Source organism: Mirounga angustirostris, unplaced genomic scaffold (assembly GCF_029215605.1).
Source record: "Mirounga angustirostris isolate CCGP_5_RB_7025 unplaced genomic scaffold, mMirAng1.0.hap1 SCAF_11, whole genome shotgun sequence".
Classification (NCBI taxonomy): Eukaryota; Metazoa; Chordata; class Mammalia; order Carnivora; family Phocidae; genus Mirounga; species Mirounga angustirostris.
In genome coordinates this window covers 46,260,805-46,280,545 of record NW_026991719.1, presented here as the reverse complement: position 1 = coordinate 46,280,545, position 19,741 = coordinate 46,260,805, and the positions used below count along the sequence as shown (strand labels likewise).

At 42.4% G+C, this 19,741-nt stretch overlaps 1 protein-coding gene across 9 annotated transcripts in view; it reads left to right on the top strand.

Annotated features, from left to right (window-relative positions):
* The window catches only part of PFKFB1 (6-phosphofructo-2-kinase/fructose-2,6-biphosphatase 1), a 106,746-nt gene that overhangs the window by 55,771 nt on the left and 31,234 nt on the right, over positions 1-19,741 (top strand). For 5 of the 9 annotated variants that reach the window (XM_064574117.1, XM_064574118.1, XM_064574113.1 and 2 more), the window contains 8 exons: positions 1,108-1,233; positions 4,549-4,642; positions 5,493-5,559; positions 6,451-6,525; positions 7,255-7,311; positions 10,857-10,978; positions 14,765-15,002; positions 17,720-17,866. In XM_064574117.1, coding sequence (XP_064430187.1) covers positions 1,108-1,233; positions 4,549-4,642; positions 5,493-5,559; positions 6,451-6,525; positions 7,255-7,311; positions 10,857-10,978; positions 14,765-15,002; positions 17,720-17,866 — 926 coding nt within the window. The remainder of the gene's footprint in view (positions 1-1,107; positions 1,234-4,548; positions 4,643-5,492; positions 5,560-6,450; positions 6,526-7,254; positions 7,312-10,856; positions 10,979-14,764; positions 15,003-17,719; positions 17,867-19,741) is intronic. The other 4 variants (XM_064574116.1, XM_064574119.1, XM_064574114.1 and 1 more) reach the window with 4 other exon arrangements.

The window sequence follows — 19,741 nt, the reverse complement described above, 5'->3', positions numbered from 1 at the left end:
TATTTTAAATTCCTTGCCTAATAATTCCAACATGAATATCATAACTGAGTCTGATCCTAATGATTTGTCTCTTCAGACTATTTTTTTTCTTGCCTTGATTCTTCCCTTTGGACTGCTCTCTGGAGACAGTTATCTTTTGCATCCTTTGAAGATGTAGTCTTCTATTATTTTACTTATTTTAGCCTGATAGTAGGGAATAGGGGACTAATGATGTTCCATGTTAGTCTGATTAAGCCTCCATCTTAGGCAGTCTTATCCTCAATCTTGGAGGTGTGACCTTCCCATGTGTTCCTGATTCTTCTTTAACCATAATGGTGCGCCTAGTGCATATTCCGATGCCTCCTGGGCTACAGCATTTTTCCATTTTCCTTCTCCAGCTGTGTTGAGTTTCTACCAGTGTCCTCACTTTCTGTTGCCCTTCCTTCTTCAGATTAAGGCTTATTTTCTTTAGGGGAGATGGAGTAGATTGGTCTCAGCAGAGTTTCAATAGTGTTGGCCATTCCTCTCTGTCAGCAGCACTTAATTTCCACCAGTGCTCTCAAACTACAGTTGCATTCCCTTTCTCTATGAAGACTAAGGTTTTTGTTTCATAGAATACAAAGGGAGAATGGCCTGGGCACAATTTCAGCAATGGCTGCTATTCTGTTTTCCTCTCCAAGCCAGAACTACAGGACATATTTTTCAGGATTCTTCTGTACCTGATGGAATTCCTAGAGGATGCAAAACCGCCTATGTCTTCAGCCCCAGGGGCTTCACATTCTCATGCTAGCCCACAATGAACCTTTAGCAATTTATTAAAATTTTTTAGCTGAATCCTCTTATGAGTTTATATGTTGTGCAGTAGTATCTATGAAAGATAAGCAAATACCTGGGCCCTATTGCTCCCTGCAGATGACTACCTGTCTTTATGGATTTGGGGTTAGCTGTTCACACTGTAATCTCAGTTTTCTGATGAATTCAGAAGTCAGTTTGAAAATTTCCAGGTTTTTGTTATTGTCATTGTTATAATAGTAGGGAAGATGTTTTCCCAATTCAACATCTCTGAGCTGATAACAGAAGATGATGGGGACCTGGGGATAAGGCTTTGAGATTTTGTTTATCTTCCAGCATCAATACCCCAGTTTACCAATTCCCCCACAATGGTGATCATGGTGGGTTTACCAGCTCGAGGAAAGACCTACATCTCCACGAAGCTCACAAGATATCTCAACTGGATAGGAACACCGACTAAAGGTATGTCTCTGAAACCCTTTGTTCTATAGCCCCCTACCGGCCACTGGCTGAAGAGTAAGGTAGCAGGCCTCAGAATGCCTCAAAACATTATTACCAATCTTAGGATTACTACTACTACTATTACTACAACAACTACCACCACACTCTTAAAAGTTTTACAATTTCTTGAGCACATACTCTATGCCTAACTGTATTCTAGGTACTAGGTATAGGAAAACTAGTAAGATTAAATGTCTGTTCTCAAGGACCTCCAGTTTTGCAAGAACTTAACACAATCCTATGAGTAATATACTATTTTTATTACCATTATTATTATTTATTACCATTATTATTATTATAACACCAATAATACTATTTTGATTAGCATTACCATTTATCCAAAACCTTAAGATTTTCTTCAAGCCTTAGGGTATGTAGAATCAAGCATATTGAAGCCACAGCCCAGAGGTTCCCACAGGGTCTTTACTAAAGCTGGGCACCTTCATTCACCTCATCCTCTGGAGTTCAGAAGGTATCCACTCTCTCCAAGCCTCTCCTTAGGTCTGAGCTTTTTTACTTCCCCTCCCCAGCTGGAAGTGGTCCTGCCTTTTTCCACCGCCAAAAGGGCCTCCTTCCCTGCCTGTCAATCTCCTCCTTCACTCCCTATTTCCAACTTTCCATTCTCCTCAGTGTGGTCTCTTTTCTGCTTACTATCAGTTATTTAGTAATCACTCTCTCCTATTCCCCATTTGATTTTTCTACCCACCCCCACCCTGTATCTCCATTCCTATTTGATGGCTCTGTTCCCCCTAAGAGGACTGTGCTTCTCTGAGCTCCCATACCAACCCTCCCAACAGCCCCCTCTATGCCAACACTAATTACAGAGTGTGCTGTTGTAGTGTGTGTCTGGGTATCTTTCCCCAGGAGCTGTTCTGGGGACAGGGGACCAGGTCATATTCCTTTCCTTCTCTCAAATATGACCAGATTAAGACATTTAGAGGCTCTAAACAGTAAGAAATAGGGTGCCTCCACATCATATACAATTCTGAATAAAAACAGTAATGGTAAGAAAGTCTACCAGTGTTTTTTATTTATCCCCAATGACTATATTGATACTTTCAATGAATATCAACTTATCTAAAAATTATATTGCGACCATGTTCCTCCTTTCCTGGTACACTAAGCAAGTACTTAGACTCTCTCTTGTGAAATGGAGCACTGCTCCCCATTGCAGCAAGCAGTTCTCCTTGGGCATTTATTTATTCAATCATTAATTATTCACTGAGCAGATAGCTGTGTAAAAGCCCTTGTTGGATATTGGGCAAAGACAAGTAGGATAGGATGCCTATCCTCAAAGAACTAACATCTATTCTTAAGTTCTAAAATGCCCATGAAAAAGAATCTAGTATTATCATCATTTTACAGTTGATTAAATTAATGCCCAAGAGGTGAAGTACCTCTAAAGGCACATGGCCATTGAGTGACAGAACCAGGAAATGAGCCCACATCTGGTTGATTCCAAAGCCGACACTCACTGTGCCAGGTCTGCTACTTGGCTCTACTGATGGGAAGAAAAAATAATCCCACCTTGACCCTATACTCACCTTTTCTCCATTATTTTTCTCTCCTTTCTCTTGCCCATCTCAGCATCCTATCTTCCCCCTTCCCTCCCTCTCTTCAACTCTCCTCCTCTCTTTCTCCCATTTCTTCTTTTCCTTCATGCACTTTCTCTAATTCACTGGCAAAGGGTTTTCCAATGGTTTTTTATGTGCCAAAACCCATGCTAGGCATTGAAGATGCAAAAATTAATGAGATTCACACCCTGTCCTTGAAGAGTTTTCTATCTGGCTGGGATGCATACTAACACCTCATGGTCACTTAAGGAATCCTAGATCAGGGTACTGAGGGGGCTCACAGAGGAAATCACCAACTGGAAGGCAGAGAAAGCTTCTAGATAGGGTATATTTGAGCTTGGTCTTGTGGGAGGAGTAGAACATTGGCAGAAGAGGAGAGAAGGAATAGTTCTTGTGGAGGACTCTGGCTCCAAGTAGCTCCTGCTGGGTGTTAGGAGAACATGAGATGGTGATGGATGGGTCTTTGCCCTAATACACATGCTTTCCATCTGCTCCAGTCCAGTCCATTCTCACAGAGCACAAAGCCTCAGAGTCATGTTTCAAAGCACAAAGCTTACCATACCTACAGCCTCCAAGGATCTTCTTGGTCTGCAGGTTTAAGCCCAAGCTTTTTAGCCTGTTGTTCAAGGCCCTCCACAATCCACCCCAGCCAGTCTCTCAGGCTTCAGTCACAGTGAATGACTCACCATCCCCTAAACATATTCTGCCTTCTGCCAATGTCATACCGTTGCTTATGGTGTTCCTCTACCTGGAATGTCTTTGTTCCCCACTCCCATCCCCCATGCCTGTCTATAAAAGGCCTGCCTTCCTAAAAGGACTGGTTCAAATGCTGCTTTCTCCAAGAAATGATCTTAGATTACCCCAAGTGTAATTAATTTGTCCTTCCCCCTTATTCTTTCGAATGCCTGACAGAGAACTTAACAAACTGTGTGGGAACTCTATATTTACTGGTTTACTCTCTGTCCTACTTGCTGGATTGTGAGCTCCTTGGGACCCCATCATGCATATCTCATCTATCTTTGAGACTTCAGAACTCATGTCCTGCTTTACAGAGTGTGCATCAGAATGTGTTTATTGAATGGATGAATGAAATATTGCATTAGCTTCTTATCCTCTTTCTCCTCCTTTCCTTACCTTCTCTCAGGTTTTTCATTATTACTGATGAGAAAGTATGGCTTAGAGAGGGCAATAAATTTAGATTCTCTGTCATGATACAGGAAAATGTAGTAACATTGGACTAGGATTCAGGAGGCCCAGTCTAGTCCTGTTACCTACTGACCACTAAATTACCTGCTGACCTGTTTGATCCTTAGTGATTGATTTTACTCACTGGATCTCTTTCCTTATCTTTCCAATGGAGTAGAGCACTGAAGGGTTAGAGTTTATGATAGAATAGCAGAAAATCCACTAGCTTTGGAGCCAAACAGACCTGGTTTTTAATCCCAGCTTCCCACTTATTAACTATGAAAGTTACTTCCTATCTCTGAACTTCAATTTCTTCATTTGTAAAATGGGATTATAATTTCTATGTTGCAGGGTTGTTTTGAGGAATAAATGAGATGGTAGCCATAATTTGAAGCTTTATAAGCATATTCTATAGCTACAAATTATACCTCCTTCAATCTCTGAAATCCCTCCCAACAATGACATATTTTTCCACTAGAATCTTTCCAACCCCTTCACCAGGTGTCCCTGCTTTCAGTGTTTAATTTAGGCCAGTACCGACGAGAGGCAGTGAGCTACAAGAACTATGAATTTTTTCTTCCAGACAACATGGAGGCCCTACATATCAGGAAGTAAGTGTCTAATATTTTAGAGTTCAGTGCTGCTCCTTGTTGAAGGAGGGCTTTGTTCAGATAATGGGGGTGTGGGGCAGAGTAATTTGGGTTAGCAAGGAGGTTTTCCAGACTCTCAAAGGGTGGTTGGAAAAGCCCTTCCCCTAGTTTACCCAAAGTCTGTTTCTGGTCATAACCATCCCCTACTTAAGAACTTAGGAACTAATGGTCTCCTACTCCTTACAGGAGAGAGTGGAAAATTTGAGTCTGAGCATTTAAGAGTCTCAATAGCATGGCCCATTCCAGTCTCTCCAGTACCATTTATTCAATCTCAAGTTCTCTCTCCTCTACAAGACACTGAGCACTTCCAGAACAGATCCTAGGTCTCATTTATTGATCCATGCCCTTATAATAGAACCCAGCAAAGAGTAATCACTAAATAGATTTTTGCCAAATGCATAAATATATTGCCACCATCATACCTGTGCTTGTACTGTTACCCATTCCAGGAATGCCTTCTACTTCACACACTATATACTCAAACTCTACCTGGGTTTAAGGACCAGTTCCACTTGAGCTCTATCCCCTCAAAGGTTGTTTTTAAATATTATGTCTCTGTCATTAGTCCACTTTTCCTGGGTATGCCACTTTATGCCTGCCCCTAAAATGTGCACACAGAGCCACTTTCAACTGTGTGACCTGTCTGTGCTTGTCATAGTGCCTTGAACATAGAATACCCTGTGTAAATGTTTCATTGATGAATAATTTAATGTGAGACATCTGAGAGATGGTGCAAAAGACAATGGAGAAAAATAGAGAGGAACTCATCTTGGGGACAAGGATTGTCTGTTTCTTTCTCCATCTTTTTCAGGCAGTGTGCCCTGGCAGCCCTGAAGGATGTCCATGACTATCTCAGCCATGAGGAAGGTCATGTTGCGGTAAGGAAATTTGCATTTTCCCTCAAGTTTCTGCCAGAATGAAGGACCCCTAATATGTATTGAGCATTTACTATGTTCTACACACTATTCTAAGTACTTTGCACATATTAATTTAATTCCACCCTCTCCCATAAGACAGGCATTGTTGTTATACTCCATTTTATAGCCCAGAAAAATGGCACAGAGAGATTAAATAATTTCCCAAGGTGGCACAGCATGTATGCAGCAAGGCTAAAACTAGAATTCAGGTTGCATAGGTCCAAAATCTACACTCTTAACTGCTATGCTTTACCACTCCACCCCCAAGAATTCAGTAAGACTTCAGTACACTTTAAGATTACAGTACAAACATTTTTGAGTTCTAGAGATTTACCTAAATATCTAGTCAATTTAATCTCATAGACCCTTGGGGTAAAATTTGTGAATTCTAAAAGGGGAAAAGATCCTCAAATGGTCCCACCTGAGGTGCTGAGGATAGGGAGTTGTTTCCTGTTCTTGAAGAGCTCCAAAGTGATAGGGAAGGAAGAATCCTCAACTAGGAATTGAGAAGATCCATTCTAGCTCTGCTTTGTTAGCAACTCTTGGGGCCTTGGTTAAGGCAAATCTTTCCTCTAAGCCTTGGTTGTTTTACCTATAAAATTACCCTAATAAAAATTTACAATTTTCCTCTTGTTTATACCTAGAGTCTGCTACATTTCTGGACTGACAATAAGGGCTCAATGAATGCTTAAGAAATTGGAATAAGTCAATTTCAAATCCTTCCTATTCTTCAAAACTCAGTCAAGTTCTATGTCACCCTGGAAGCCCTCCCCTTAGCACAAGGATAGTCAAGGCATAGGTGTTCTCTCAAAACCAAATTCAGAGTAAACCAATCTCATCATTGGCCTCTAGGTTTTTGATGCCACCAACACTACCAGAGAACGACGGTCACTAATTCTGCAGTTTGCTAAGGAACATGGTTACAAGGTATAGTAACACTCCCACTCTTATCTAGAGCCTATTTATCTAGTACAAACCCCAAAGAAAGGCAAACCAGAGGACTCTAATCTGTCAAATCAGCTACAAATCAGGCTCAACATTTTAATTTGGTTATATGGCTTTCCAGATCACAGTTAGAAGCAAGAAAACAGAACAGGAAAGAGGCGTTATATTAGGCAATGGAAGATAATTGCTGACAGGCTGACACTGTGGGGGGTGGAAATGAGGAAGGAGAGAAGAGAACTACTACAAAAAGCATATATAAGAACTAAAAACCAGTAAAAACATAAAAAAGTAATCCAGGGCCATTCAGTTTATTTATTTATTTTTTTTTTTTTTTTTAAGATTTTATTTATTTATTTGACACAGAGAGAATGAGAGAGAGAGAGCACTTGAGAGGGGGGAGGGTCAGAGGCAGAAGCAGGCTCCCTGCCGAGCAGGGAGCCCGATGCGGGACTCGATCCAGGGACTCCAGGATCATGACCTGAGCCGAAGGCAGTCGCTTAACCAACTGAGCCACCCAGGCGCCCAGGGCCATTCAGTTTAGAGTCAATATGCCTCAATAAAACTCAGAATCCTGAAAGTAACACTGTATGAAATTATGTTGTCAGAGATGCCCCTAGAGATGATTCAGAGCCACTGAGAAGAGGTGAAGCTATGTTTGGCCCTACCAAATACAGTTCCCTGCTGGAAATTTCTCTTCTTTTTCTCTTATAGGTCTTTTTCATTGAGTCCATCTGTAATGACCCTGGCATTATTGCAGAAAACATCAGGGTGAGGAGCACTTTACCTTGTCCTCCTTACTTTTCCTCAGGTTTGGATAACACCTAAAAAGACCTCTATGAGGCTATTAAAGGTGGTATTCTTCTCTGAGCTTCTCTTCCTACTTCCTATAGGAAGTATTTCTTGACTGTCCTGGCCTACAAAGCAGAGAAAGTCAATTATCATATGGTTTCACTTATTTGTGGAACATAAGGAATAGCATGGAGGACATTAGGAGAAGGAAAGGAAAAATGAAAGGGGGGAAATCGGAGGGGGAGATGAACCATGAGAAACTATGGACTCTGAGAAACAAACTGAGGGTTTTAGAGGGGAGGGGGGTAGGGGGATGGGTTAGCCCAGGAATGGGTATTAAGGAGGGCATGTATTGCATGGAGCACTGGGTGTTATACACAAACAATGAATCATGGAACACTACATCAAAAACTATGATGACTAACATAACATAACAAAAAATATATGAAATAAAATAAAATTCATATTTTCTGAAAAAAAGTCCTATGAAATTTAAAGAAGCCATAATATAGAGTCCTTAATATGCACTGGGCACCAAGCTTGACTCTTACTGATTTGTTACAACAAGCCTGCATGTTCGGAATCTTTCATTGTTGGAGAGAGGAGACAGAGATTCCAAGAGAAGAGTTTTCAAGAATTCATACAACCAGAAAGAAGTTGAACTGGGACTGAACCTCAGGCTTGTATCAGAAATATAACTGTTCTTAGATTCTAAACATGTGGTTCTTAGATTCTAAACATGTGGTCTAGAACTGGATCTGCCACATTTTATTGTTCCTTATTTCATGAAATTATTGGAGCTCAGGGACAGAAGAGACCTTAAAGGTTACCTCCCTCAATCCTCCATCAGATACTTGAAATCTCAGCTAAACGTTTGTCTATATTTTCTTTTCATACCTCCAATGAGGTATTAAGGTATTAAGTTGGCTAGAGCAAAGTGTGTGGAAGAATAGGAGTACAATGGGAGATGAGATGAAGAAATCATTTTGGACTCAATTATGACAAATGGGCCACCTGATAAAATAGTTCACATTGTGCCCTAAAACATATAAGGAAATGGTGAAGAGTTTTAAGCAGGGGAATTCCATGGTCAGATGTGCATGTTAAAAATATCTTTCTGGCTGCTAGTATGAGGAGTACATCAGAAGTAACAAGACTGTAGACAAGAGTAATTAGTCACAAAGCTAGAGTAAGTGTCCAGGCAAGAGAGAAAGGAAATCAATAGGAGAGATATTTAGAAAATAGAGTGGGGAAGATCTGGTGCCTGCTGAGAGGTGAGGGATGAAGACGCATCTAGGATGACTCCCATATTTTTTTTAGGCTCAGGTAACTGATTGGATGATAGCACCATTGTGGACACAATGCCTATCTTCTCCACTCACATTTGTCATCTCAATGAATGGCGCTATCATCCAATCAGTTACCTGAGCCTAAAAAAAATATGGGAGTCATCCTAGATGCGTCTTCATCCCTCACCTCTCAGCAGGCACCAGATCTTCCCCACTCTATTTTCTAAATATCTCTCCTATTGATTTCCATTCTCTCTTGCCATCAAAAGGAATGAGATCTTGCCATTTGCAACGACGTGGATGGAACTGGAGGGTATTATGTTGAGTGAAATAAGTCAAACAGAGAAAGACATGTATCATATGATCTCACTGATATGAGGAATTCTTAATCGCAGGAAACAAACTGAGTGTTGTTGGAGTGCGGGGTGGGGTGGGAGGGATGGGGTGACTGGGTGATAGACACTGGGGAGGGTATGTGCTCTGGTAAGCGCTGTGAATTGTGCAAGACTGTTGAATCTCAGATTTGTACCTCTGAAACAAATAATGCAATATATGTTAAGAAAAAAAAAAGAAGAAGAAGAAGGTAGCAGGAGGGGAAGAATGAAGGGGGGAAATCGGAGGGGTGGATGAACCATGAGAGACGATGGACTCTGAAAAACAAACTGAGGGTTCTAGAGGGGAGGGGGGTGGGAGGATGGGTTAGCCTGGTGGTGGGTATTGAGGAGGGCATGTTCTGCATGGAGCACTGGGTGTTATGCACAAACAATGAATCATGGAACACTTCATCTAGAACTAATGATGTAATGTATGGGGATTAACATAAGAATAAAAAAAATAATAAATATAGAGAAGATAGGCATTGGGGGATTAGGAGACGTCAACTTTTCAGAAATTTAAAGCCAACATGCCATGTTTCTCATTAAACACTCAATACATGTAAGCCATTATGACCCCTGGTCAAAATCTCCTGTTCCTCTTCTTCAACCATTTCTCACATCACAATTTCTGGTCCTCTTTTATTTTTAATTTTTTTAATTTAAATTCAATTAATTAACATATAGTGTAGTATTAGTTTCAGAGGTAGAGTCAGTGATTCATCAGTTGCATATAACAACCATTGCTCATTACATCAAGTGCCCTCCTTAATGCCCATTACCCAGTTACCCCATCCCCCTATCACCTCCCCTCCAGCAAACATCAGTTTGTTTCCTATGGTTAAGAGTCTCTTATGGTTTGTCTCCCTCTCTGATTTCATATTATTTTATTTTTCCCTGCCTTCCTCTATGATCCTCTGTTTTGTTTCTTAAATTCCACACATGAGTGAAATCGGGGCACCTGGGTGGTTCAGTCGGTTAAGCGTCTGCCTTTGGCTCAGGTCATGATCCCAGAGTCCTGGAACTGAGTCCTGCATTGGGCTCCCTGCTTAGTGGGTAGTCGGCTTCTCCCTCTTCTTCTGCCCCTCCCCCTTACTCGTTCTCTCTCTCTCTCCCCCTCTCTCTCAAGCTCTCTCTCTCAAATAAATATTTTTTTAAAAAAAGAATAATTGCCTTTCTCTGATTGACTTATTTCTTACTCTTATTTCTTATGATTCAGCATAATACCCCCTAGTTCTATTCACGTTGTTGCAAATGGTAAGATTTCTTCTTTTTGATGGCTGAGTAATATATATATATACACACACCATTGTATATATATACACAACACATCTTCTTTTATTTTTTTATTTAAATTCAATTAGCCAACCCACATCTTCTTTTATTTTTTTTAAAGATTTTATTTCTTTATTTGAAAGAGAGAGAGAGCACAAGTAGGCAGAGCGGCAGGCAGAAGGAGAGGGAGAAACAGGCTCTCTGCTGAGCAGGGAGCCCGATACGGAGCTCGATCCCAGGACACTGAGATCATGACCTGAGCCGAAGGCAGACGCTTAACCAACTGAGCCACCCAGAGACCCCACCACATCTTCTTTTAAATGTTCTTCTTAAACACTGTGTGCTCTGGAACTGAGTACAATGTAACAGACCTTGTTTAATCATATAGAAATAAAGCATAAGGAGTCACACATTCCAAATTCACTTAAATTGACTGATTTGTAACTTGGCAAGACCCTTTGTCTAAGTCTCAATTTTCTCATCTCTATGATGAGGGATGTTGTACTCAATGATCTCTAAGGGCACTTCCAAAGGTCACTGTTAGAGTCTCTGTCTCTCACAGTTCTTCTGTTCTCCCTTTTCCTAGCAAGTAAAACTTGGCAGCCCTGATTACATAGACTGTGACAGGGAAAAGGTTCTGGAAGACTTTCTAAAGAGAATTGAATGCTATAAGGTCAACTACCAACCCTTGGATGATGAACTGGACAGGTAAGAACCCAGAACCCTAAAATCCAAGACTGGATCTTTAACCCTATTTTGATGTCCTTTAGGACCTGGGAAAATGCCCTCCCTCTCTGGGCCTCAGCTTCTCTATCTGTAAAATCAGGGAGCTAGATTTGATTATTTGTCTTCAAGGATCCTCCAAGCTCTAAGTATCTGGGGTAGTGATTCCTTGATATATAAAATGTCCATGAGAGTGTTAAAATAGTCCCTTCCTGACCAATATGGGCAGATCAAGACCCTGATCTCTAAGAACAAATGCTTCCCTTCTGTAGTTGTTGCTGTTATTTTTTTTCAAAAGCATTCCTCACACCTGGATGACACTTCAGTTTCCAAACATGTTCACCTTCTTTGGTTCATTGAATCCCCTCAGCACCCCTATAAAGGAAGCCAAAATAGATCTTATGTTCATAAATTTTCAAGAAGAGGAAATTGAATCTTAGCTGAAACCACTTGCCAAGCTCCCAGCACAAATCAAGGGGTAGAACTAGGAATCTAACCATATATTTTGTCTCCTACTCATGTCTCTTTTCACAAACCCATGTACCTCTTCAATCAATAGGTATTTGGTCTCTTTGAACTGTGGTGTACATAGGAGTATAAATAATGGCAAGAGAGGTGGTTTCTATCTGCAGATATCTTCCATAGTGCCTTAACATATGGGAAGACACATGAAAAACATGAAACTCTCATTCATAATGCCAGCTAAAAATTGGAAACATGTTAGCTAATAGTACAGGGAATATGTGAGTTTTAGACATAGGATATTCCCAGAAGCCTCAAAACGGGTTGTGATGAGAAGAGACTCTGGTCACCCAGACCCCTTGGGCCCCAAGTGAGAAGTATGAGGAAACCTCAAATAGTCATTAAAACCTTAAGAAGTTTAAGCAGAATCCTTCTAGCTTTGCCCAACCAAAATCCTAAGAGGCAAGTATTGTTACTGCACTGCTCCTTAAATGGAGAAACTGAGACCCAGAACAGGGCAAGGACTTACCTAAGGCCACATAATGAGTCAGTAGAACATTTATTCAAACCCTTATCTCAGACTTCCAGCCTAGTTCTGCCCCTCCCACATCCCTAATTCATAAAGAATTGTCACATGAGGCTTAGACACTTGGTGCAAGGAACAGGACCTTTATGTACAATTGTAAAGATTGTTCACTGTGCAAGGACAACCAGGTCAAGGGTACACTTGTTTTTCTCACCAAGGCATGTGTACTGGAGTGGGGATGTTTCTGCCCTGAGAAAAGTGTAACTTATTCAAATTTCCACAAATGCACCATAGAGACTAGCAGCATATGGTGAAAGAAGCTTGAAGAAGGGGAGCTAAAGTGAAAGAAGCATTGAGAAAGCCCCCAGTCTTCAGCCTAGAGTCCTGCAGGTCCTCAGTTAGTGTTTGATGAATCAGTTTGGGCCTGAAGATGACATATTCTGAAGGTTGGCTTTATTTAATCATTTTCACATCAACAGACATTTACAGTCCATGTATCAGGGCCCAGTCAAAGCTGTGCCCTAGGAATCTAAAGAGAGAAGGGCTGTCCCTGCTGTGATAAAATGCCCAGTTGGTTGGGGGAGCCAATGAATGTGCAGTTGATCAGAATTGTAGAAATGGTAAACCAAGTGGGCTAGAGAAACACAAAGGAGGAAACTCAGCCCAGCTTGGGAAAAGAGATCGGGAAGAGTAGGTTTACCCAGTATAGGTAGACTAGGCATGTGTATGGGGTACCAGAAAGGTGGAATCTACCAAAAATAGGAATAAAACAATCTGGAAAGCTTTTACTATTTTAATTTCAAAACCAGCATCAATGTGGTCAAAATGAAAAAAAATCACAAAATTTCATGAGACCTCCTCATTTTATAATATAGTTTATAATTTTTATTTTAGATTACACATGGTAGAGATAGGCACTAGCTAAGATATTACTTTTGGTGGGAAGCACCTCTAAATGACTTCACATGATCCCGAGCTCAAAGAAGACTTCCTAGAGAGAGTGAAAGTGCTGGCTCTTAAGGGATGGATGCATAGGAGCTCAGCTTTGGAAAGCAGGCAAGGAATGCCTTTTCAAGCAAACAGAAGAGCATTTTGGAATAGTGTAGTTAAATCTGAATAAAAGTAGGGGAGTTTAGAGAATATACCAGCAAAAGCATGAAGGCTAGATTGAAACAGAGAAATTATGGGCATGGGTGTGGGTGTGGGACTGTGAGGTGAGGCCAAGCAGGGCCAGAATGTCAGACTAAGGTGAGGAATTTGAAAGTTCTCCTAGAGCTACCCAGGACCTAGCATCAGGAACAGACAGTAATTAGGCAACAAGGCTACATCAGATATTTTCTACTGCTAGGTACTGAGAGTCCTAGACAAGATAGTTGGAGAGGTTAACCTTAAACAAATCATTTCCTCTCTCTGTGCTTCAGTTTCCTCACCTATAAGACACAGGTAATAATCCCTGATTCCTAGGATGATTATAAGGATTCATGTATTTTAAGTCCCCACTCCCTGCCAGATGCACAAAAGAAAATGCTCAACAAGTGCAAGTGTCCTGTAGGAACCGTTGAACATAGATGACAGGGATGGGAATGATTAAGTATGGTACAGATAAAAAGGCCTTCTCTAGGAAGATCAGAGGAGAGGCTTTCTGAAACCAAACCCATCAGCCATTGCTTTACATGCCTTGGGTTAGTGCAGCTAATTCTATTTACTTTGTTTTGCTACTGTGCATCCAGGGTTCCTGGTATGCTACCCCATTGGTGCAGCCTTCCCCACCTCTTTGCAGGGATCTCCTTGAACTCCCTATAGTCCAACAACTAAAGGACTCATGCCTGGTACAGTAGGGGCCTCAGAAGACTTACTCCATGGTACTAGTCTTCCAATTAGTCAGTATTGCTCATTCCCAGCTCCTCTGCAGACAGGTTGTTGAATAGTTTGATTATCACTCATGATTATTAGTTCATGACTAGAGCACAGAATTGAGGGGATAAAAGGGGACTTGAAACAAGGACCACAAGATTTCCATGTTGTGGACCATCTCTGTATCCCCACATTCCAGTACTTGGCACAACTAAGAGTGAATGACTATTTATGGAAGGGGTATTGCGCATTGGTCATGTGTTTCCAAGTGTGTGTTCTTGACTGACCTAAGAGCTCCCAAAGGGCAGATGCTGAGTCCCCACTTCAAGCACAATGCTTAGAACAAAGGAGAGTTTGTTTACTGACTGCATGACAGGGAAAAAAACCCCAACCCTTTTCCCTTTCTGAGTGGGAAGAGAGATATACACACACAGACACAAGTGCGCACAGACACAATCTGGTAGCTGCCTGTAGGGTGTCGAAGACAATATATCATAGCAGAGACTTGAAGAACAGAGGTGCAGAGCTCAGCTTGAAATTTAAAAGACTGAGTAGAGAATTCAGGAGCTGCCAGTAAGATGTGGAAGGCAGCCAGGGACACAGGATTACTGCTTTTCTCTGAGGATTTCAAGAGTGTGAACTATAAAGGACGGAACCCAGATCCCTGGAGTGTAAAAAGTGAATGTGAAAAGATAGCCTGGATCAAGCTGAAACTGAAGAAAGGAAACAGGGGGAGATGGTAGCAGGCAGTGAGCTCTTTGGGGGAGGCCAGGAGCCACGTCTCTAGAGCAGGTACCCAGAATAGGGCAAGGCATGACATTTTGTTAGAGGAAAGGTAGGTGAAACCTGCATTGTACAAGAGGCTTGAAGGCGGGGTTTGTGGTTGGGGATTTGTCTTGGGATCAGCCTCTCCATCATCATCCCCTGAGCTGCCCTTGCTCCTGCTTGGGCTGGCCCAGCCACCTATCCTACATCAAGATCTTCGATGTGGGCACACGCTACATGGTGAACCGAGTGCAGGACCACATCCAGAGCCGCACAGTCTACTATCTCATGAACATCCACGTCACACCCCGCTCCATCTATCTGTGCCGGCACGGTGAGAGTGAACTCAACCTCAGAGGCCGCATCGGAGGTGACTCTGGTCTCTCAGCTCGGGGCAAGCAGGTAGGAAGGGCCCCATGCACCCTGAGGCATTGGCTGAGCTGGCCCAGGTGGGCTGTGGGTGGGTGGTACAGCCACTGCATGGGTCCTGAGGATGGGAGGACTCAGTGACAGGGTAAAAGCAGGTTCTGGTCATACCCGCTCTTCCACCCAATCAGCCACTCAGTCTTGATCCATCCTTGAGTGACTCCCATGTGCTAACAGCATCTGCACGTCTGTTAGCTTGGTCTTGACACTTCAGGCCTGCCCAAATCTGGCTGCTCCTCCAGCCCCATTACAGTGAGCACCCTTCACCCCTGCCTGACTGGTTCCCCTCCTCTCTTTCACAACTCTGTGCCTTTGCTTGTGCAGTTTCCCCCACCTAGGCTGCTCTCCTCTGTCAGCTGGTGACCACCACAGGCCCTGAGAGCTGCCCTGAGGTGCCCCATCCTTGAATCTATTTTCGTCCTTACTCAGGGCTGATGCCACAGCCCCCACCCCCACTTTAGGTCATCCCACTGTCAGCACTTGTCCCCCACCAGTTATTGCTCTTTTCCTGCCCTCTCCCCCCACCCCCTTCCAGGGCCCAGCTGCTGCTCCATGGTTTGGTCCAGGAAGCCCTCCTCTGTCCTCTCCTGCCCTCCCAGGCAGGTCCATCTCTCCCAGTTCTGGCCCATCTCTGACTATGGCATGAATCTCCTCTCTAGCCAAGCATAGTAACCTCCACATTACAGGTATAAAATAAAATAAAGGCACACATTTTCCTTAGTGTTTGGCCCTGTGCCTGGGCTTATTAACACAGGTATTGTTCTTGCTGGGAGGATGGCTTGGGTAGAACAAATGGGAAATGAGGTGCAGGAGGGAGGAAGCACTCTCTTTTATTGGGCACCTGTGCACAGTCACAGCACCGTCTGCCTCCACATGTGTGTCCCCTTTCAATCTTCACAACAACTCTGTGGGGTGGACATTACCATTAATGGTTTATGAAACCTGAGGAAGCAGAGGCCCAAGGAGGAGAAAAGAGCAGCCCCAGGTCATGCAGCCAGTAAAAAAGAGCCAGGATTGAAAACCAGGCTTTCCTCCCTGCCCCCCAGCATCCCCCCACTGCAGAGGTGGTAGTGTCTTAGGCAAGGCACTGCACTGGAAGGCCTGGTCCTCATGGCTCCCTTTCTGTTACCTTCAGACTGGCAGGCTCCCCTTGAGGTGGACTCAGACCTTTGACTCCCACCCATCTTACTCCTCAGAGCAGAGGGTACTGGTGGCATCATCCCTGCTCCATGGCACCACCTACAGCCAGGGGTCTCTTGGTTGGGGCCACCTATGGCCCTGCCTATACAGCTCAATGCCCAGTTTGGACACATGGCTATCTCCACAATGCATACCGCTCTCGCACACAAACTTGTGCATGCACACATAAATGCTTGGCCCCAACCTTCATACTTATGGGCACAGTGCACCATGCAGTTTACAAAGCACTTTCCCATCGACTCTCACCCATAATCAATCACAGAGGCTGTCACCTACTGTATGTCAGGGGGCACTCCATGTTCTCCTCTTCCACTATCTAATGTGATGCTCATAGGACAAGATTCAGTGAGCTAATGCTGTTCACATCTTACAGGCAGAAGCTATAAGGCCAGAGAGAAACGGGGATGTGTCCCAGGTCACACAGGGACCATATAAGGATGCTGGGAAGTTTAACCCCTGTTGCTTGCTTCCCAATCAAGGGCTCCTTACACCAGAGCACACTGACTATTGACTCATAATCTATAATTAGAATGTGTATACACAATACTTCTATTTGTACATACACATGTACATATAAATACATCTATGCATTTGTGCCAATGTTCCTCACATACCACCTGTGACTAATAACATGACTCTATGTGAAAGAAAAAAATCACTTGCTCATTTAGCTCCCACAGCTTTTCATGTTTCCTCTCAGTGCTGTCATTGTTTCCCTTACTGGACTGGCTGTGTTTTGAGAACAGGACACCCTGATACGCAGCACATGACCACACGCACTCAGTATATGTTCGAATGCCCTTAGAAGCTGGGTTCCAAGACTCCAACTCAAGCAAATGAGAATCCCCAGAGTCAAAAAGAAATGTCCCCCAAATCCCACACCCCCTACTCCTAGACCACACTTTGAGGACCCAAAACCCAGAATCCCCTACCCTTCTGGCTTGCTTTCCATGCCTGTGTGGGTCTATCCCAGAGTCTGTCCACCTGGGTTAGTTTTTAGTGTTTACCCCTAGGCAAAAGGGTGGCTGAAGGGTCACTGTTTGTGGATCATGGGAATCTGTGGAAATAGGGTGTGGACAGAATTTGGTCATGTGACTAGGTTATCTACAAACATGTACTCAAGGCACCTACAAGTGCAGGATGGAGGCAGAAATGAGAAGAGAAAGGAGGTTGACCAGGTAGAGTGCCTCCATTTGTAGTCTTGTTCCAGGCTTCACAAACGCCAGACGTGGGCTATTTGAATGAATAACTGAGTAAGGGGTTTAATAAGCAAGTGTCAATGAACACACACACACACACACACATAAACACACATAACCTTTTCTATTCCCTTGATCCTTGTCATATCCTTGTTTATAAATTGGAAACATTTAAATTCTACTCTTTCTTGTTCATCATCATTTCACCATTTATGGCAGATCTCACAGCTACTCTGTCTTCTTTCATCTCTCTCTTTCTTCCCTTTTCTCATCCTGTGTAACCCCACCCCCCAGTACGCCTATGCCCTGGCTAACTTCATTCAGTCCCAGGGCATCAGCTCCCTGAAGGTGTGGACCAGCCACATGAAGAGGACTATCCAGACAGCTGAGGCCCTGGGTGTTCCCTACGAGCAGTGGAAGGCCCTGAACGAAATTGATGCGGTGAGATGGAGGGGGATGGATTTCCTGGTGGCTGATGGGACTTGACTCTGGGCTTATCCCCTGGATTGCCTCTGCTTTGGCTCCTATGAAGAGCACAATTAATTCAACAAATATTTCTCAACAACCAGCCATATACCATACACTGTTCTGTGTGCTGGGGAGCCAGTGAAGGCCAGAATAGACATGTTCTCTGTCCTCATGGAGCCCAAAAGCAAGCCATAAATAAGACAGTGCATATCCTATGACAAAACGTTGTAAGAAGGGAAGTATAAGGGAGATGAGGTTGGAAAGGAAGGCAGCTCAAAGAGTTTTATAATTCATGTTGAGGCATTTGGGTGCTGCCCTAAAAATGGGAAGCCAATGATGTGGTCTAAGTTAAGAAGTGGCCTGAATGTGATTCACATTCTTAAAAAGAAGACAATACCGTATTATTTCACTCATATGCAGAATGTAATAAATAAACAAAGAAAAAAGAGGAGATAAACAAAAAACAGACTCTTACATAAACAAACTGGTGGGTTGCCAGAAGGGAGGTGAGCAGGAGGATGAGTGAAATAGACACAGTGTATTAAGAGTACACTTATCTTGATGAGCACTGAAAAACAGAATTGTTAAATCATTATGTTATACACCTAAAACTAATATAACAGTATATGTTAATGATACTTGACGAATATAAATAAATAAATAAATAAATAAATAAATAAATAAATAAATAAATAAATAAGAGACCATTCTGGTCATGTGTGGAAACTAGGTAGGAAGAGGACCAGAATGAGTATGTAGATCAGTATGGGGATGGCTGCATTAATCCAGGCAAGAGGTGACAATGGACCAGAGTAGTGGCTTTGGAAATAGAATGAAGAAGAAAGACCATCTGACCCTCATGACATAGCAATCTTGCTTCAGAGTCAGGTTTTCCATGTGCTCTTTGCGATGGCATTTTCTCCTCCCCATTGTCTCACCTGAGCTATAGGTAAACTGACATTAGGTAGCAGTCCACAGGTTATGATTGTTAGACGTAAAAGTAAAAGCTTTATCACAAGTATAGATAACTTGCATGTAGTTAGGTTAACTTGCTTGCCTGGTAGATATACTTCAATAAATATAAAAAGTATATGTGTGTCTACACACATACACTTGTACTTAGCTATAGATGTACAGAGATATGCATATTTAGAAAAGGAATATACAGTATTGTTCTACATATCACATATAGTTGCTATAAAACACATTCAAGCAAATATATAAACCTTCATCATAAGAGATCAGTCACTACTTGTTTCTGGCCCACATGTGGTGTAAGCATTTATTGTATACCTACTTTGTTTCAGACTCTGGGGTGGTGCTGGAGAGAGAAATTGATCCTTGTCTTCATTGAATTTTCAGTCGAAACAGGGTAGATAGAAAAAAAAAAAAACAGGAATACAAAACAGTATGTGTGATATAGTCTCTGATAGGCACAGATGTCCAGGCAAAGCATCTGACCCAGCCAGGATCTGCCTGGAGGAAGTGATGCCTAGCTGAGAGTTAATTAACAGTGAGCCAGGTAGAGAGGATCAGGAATGGTATGTCAGGCAGAGAGACGCATAAACAAAGAAGGTAGTGTGTGTGTGTGTGTGTGTGTGTGTGTAACTGCTAAGATTGTAGCAGTGGAGATGGGAAAGAAAAAGGAATAGATTTTTGAGAAATTTAACAGATAGAATTACAGAAATTTGCTCTAGGGGAGGAGTAAGGAAGAAGTAATAATTTAGAATGATGCCTAAGTTTCTGGTTTATTTTCCATGATCAATAATATATTATTAATTAATTATTAATATAATATTAATTTACTAATATATTATATATCATAATATATTTTATATAATGTTATTT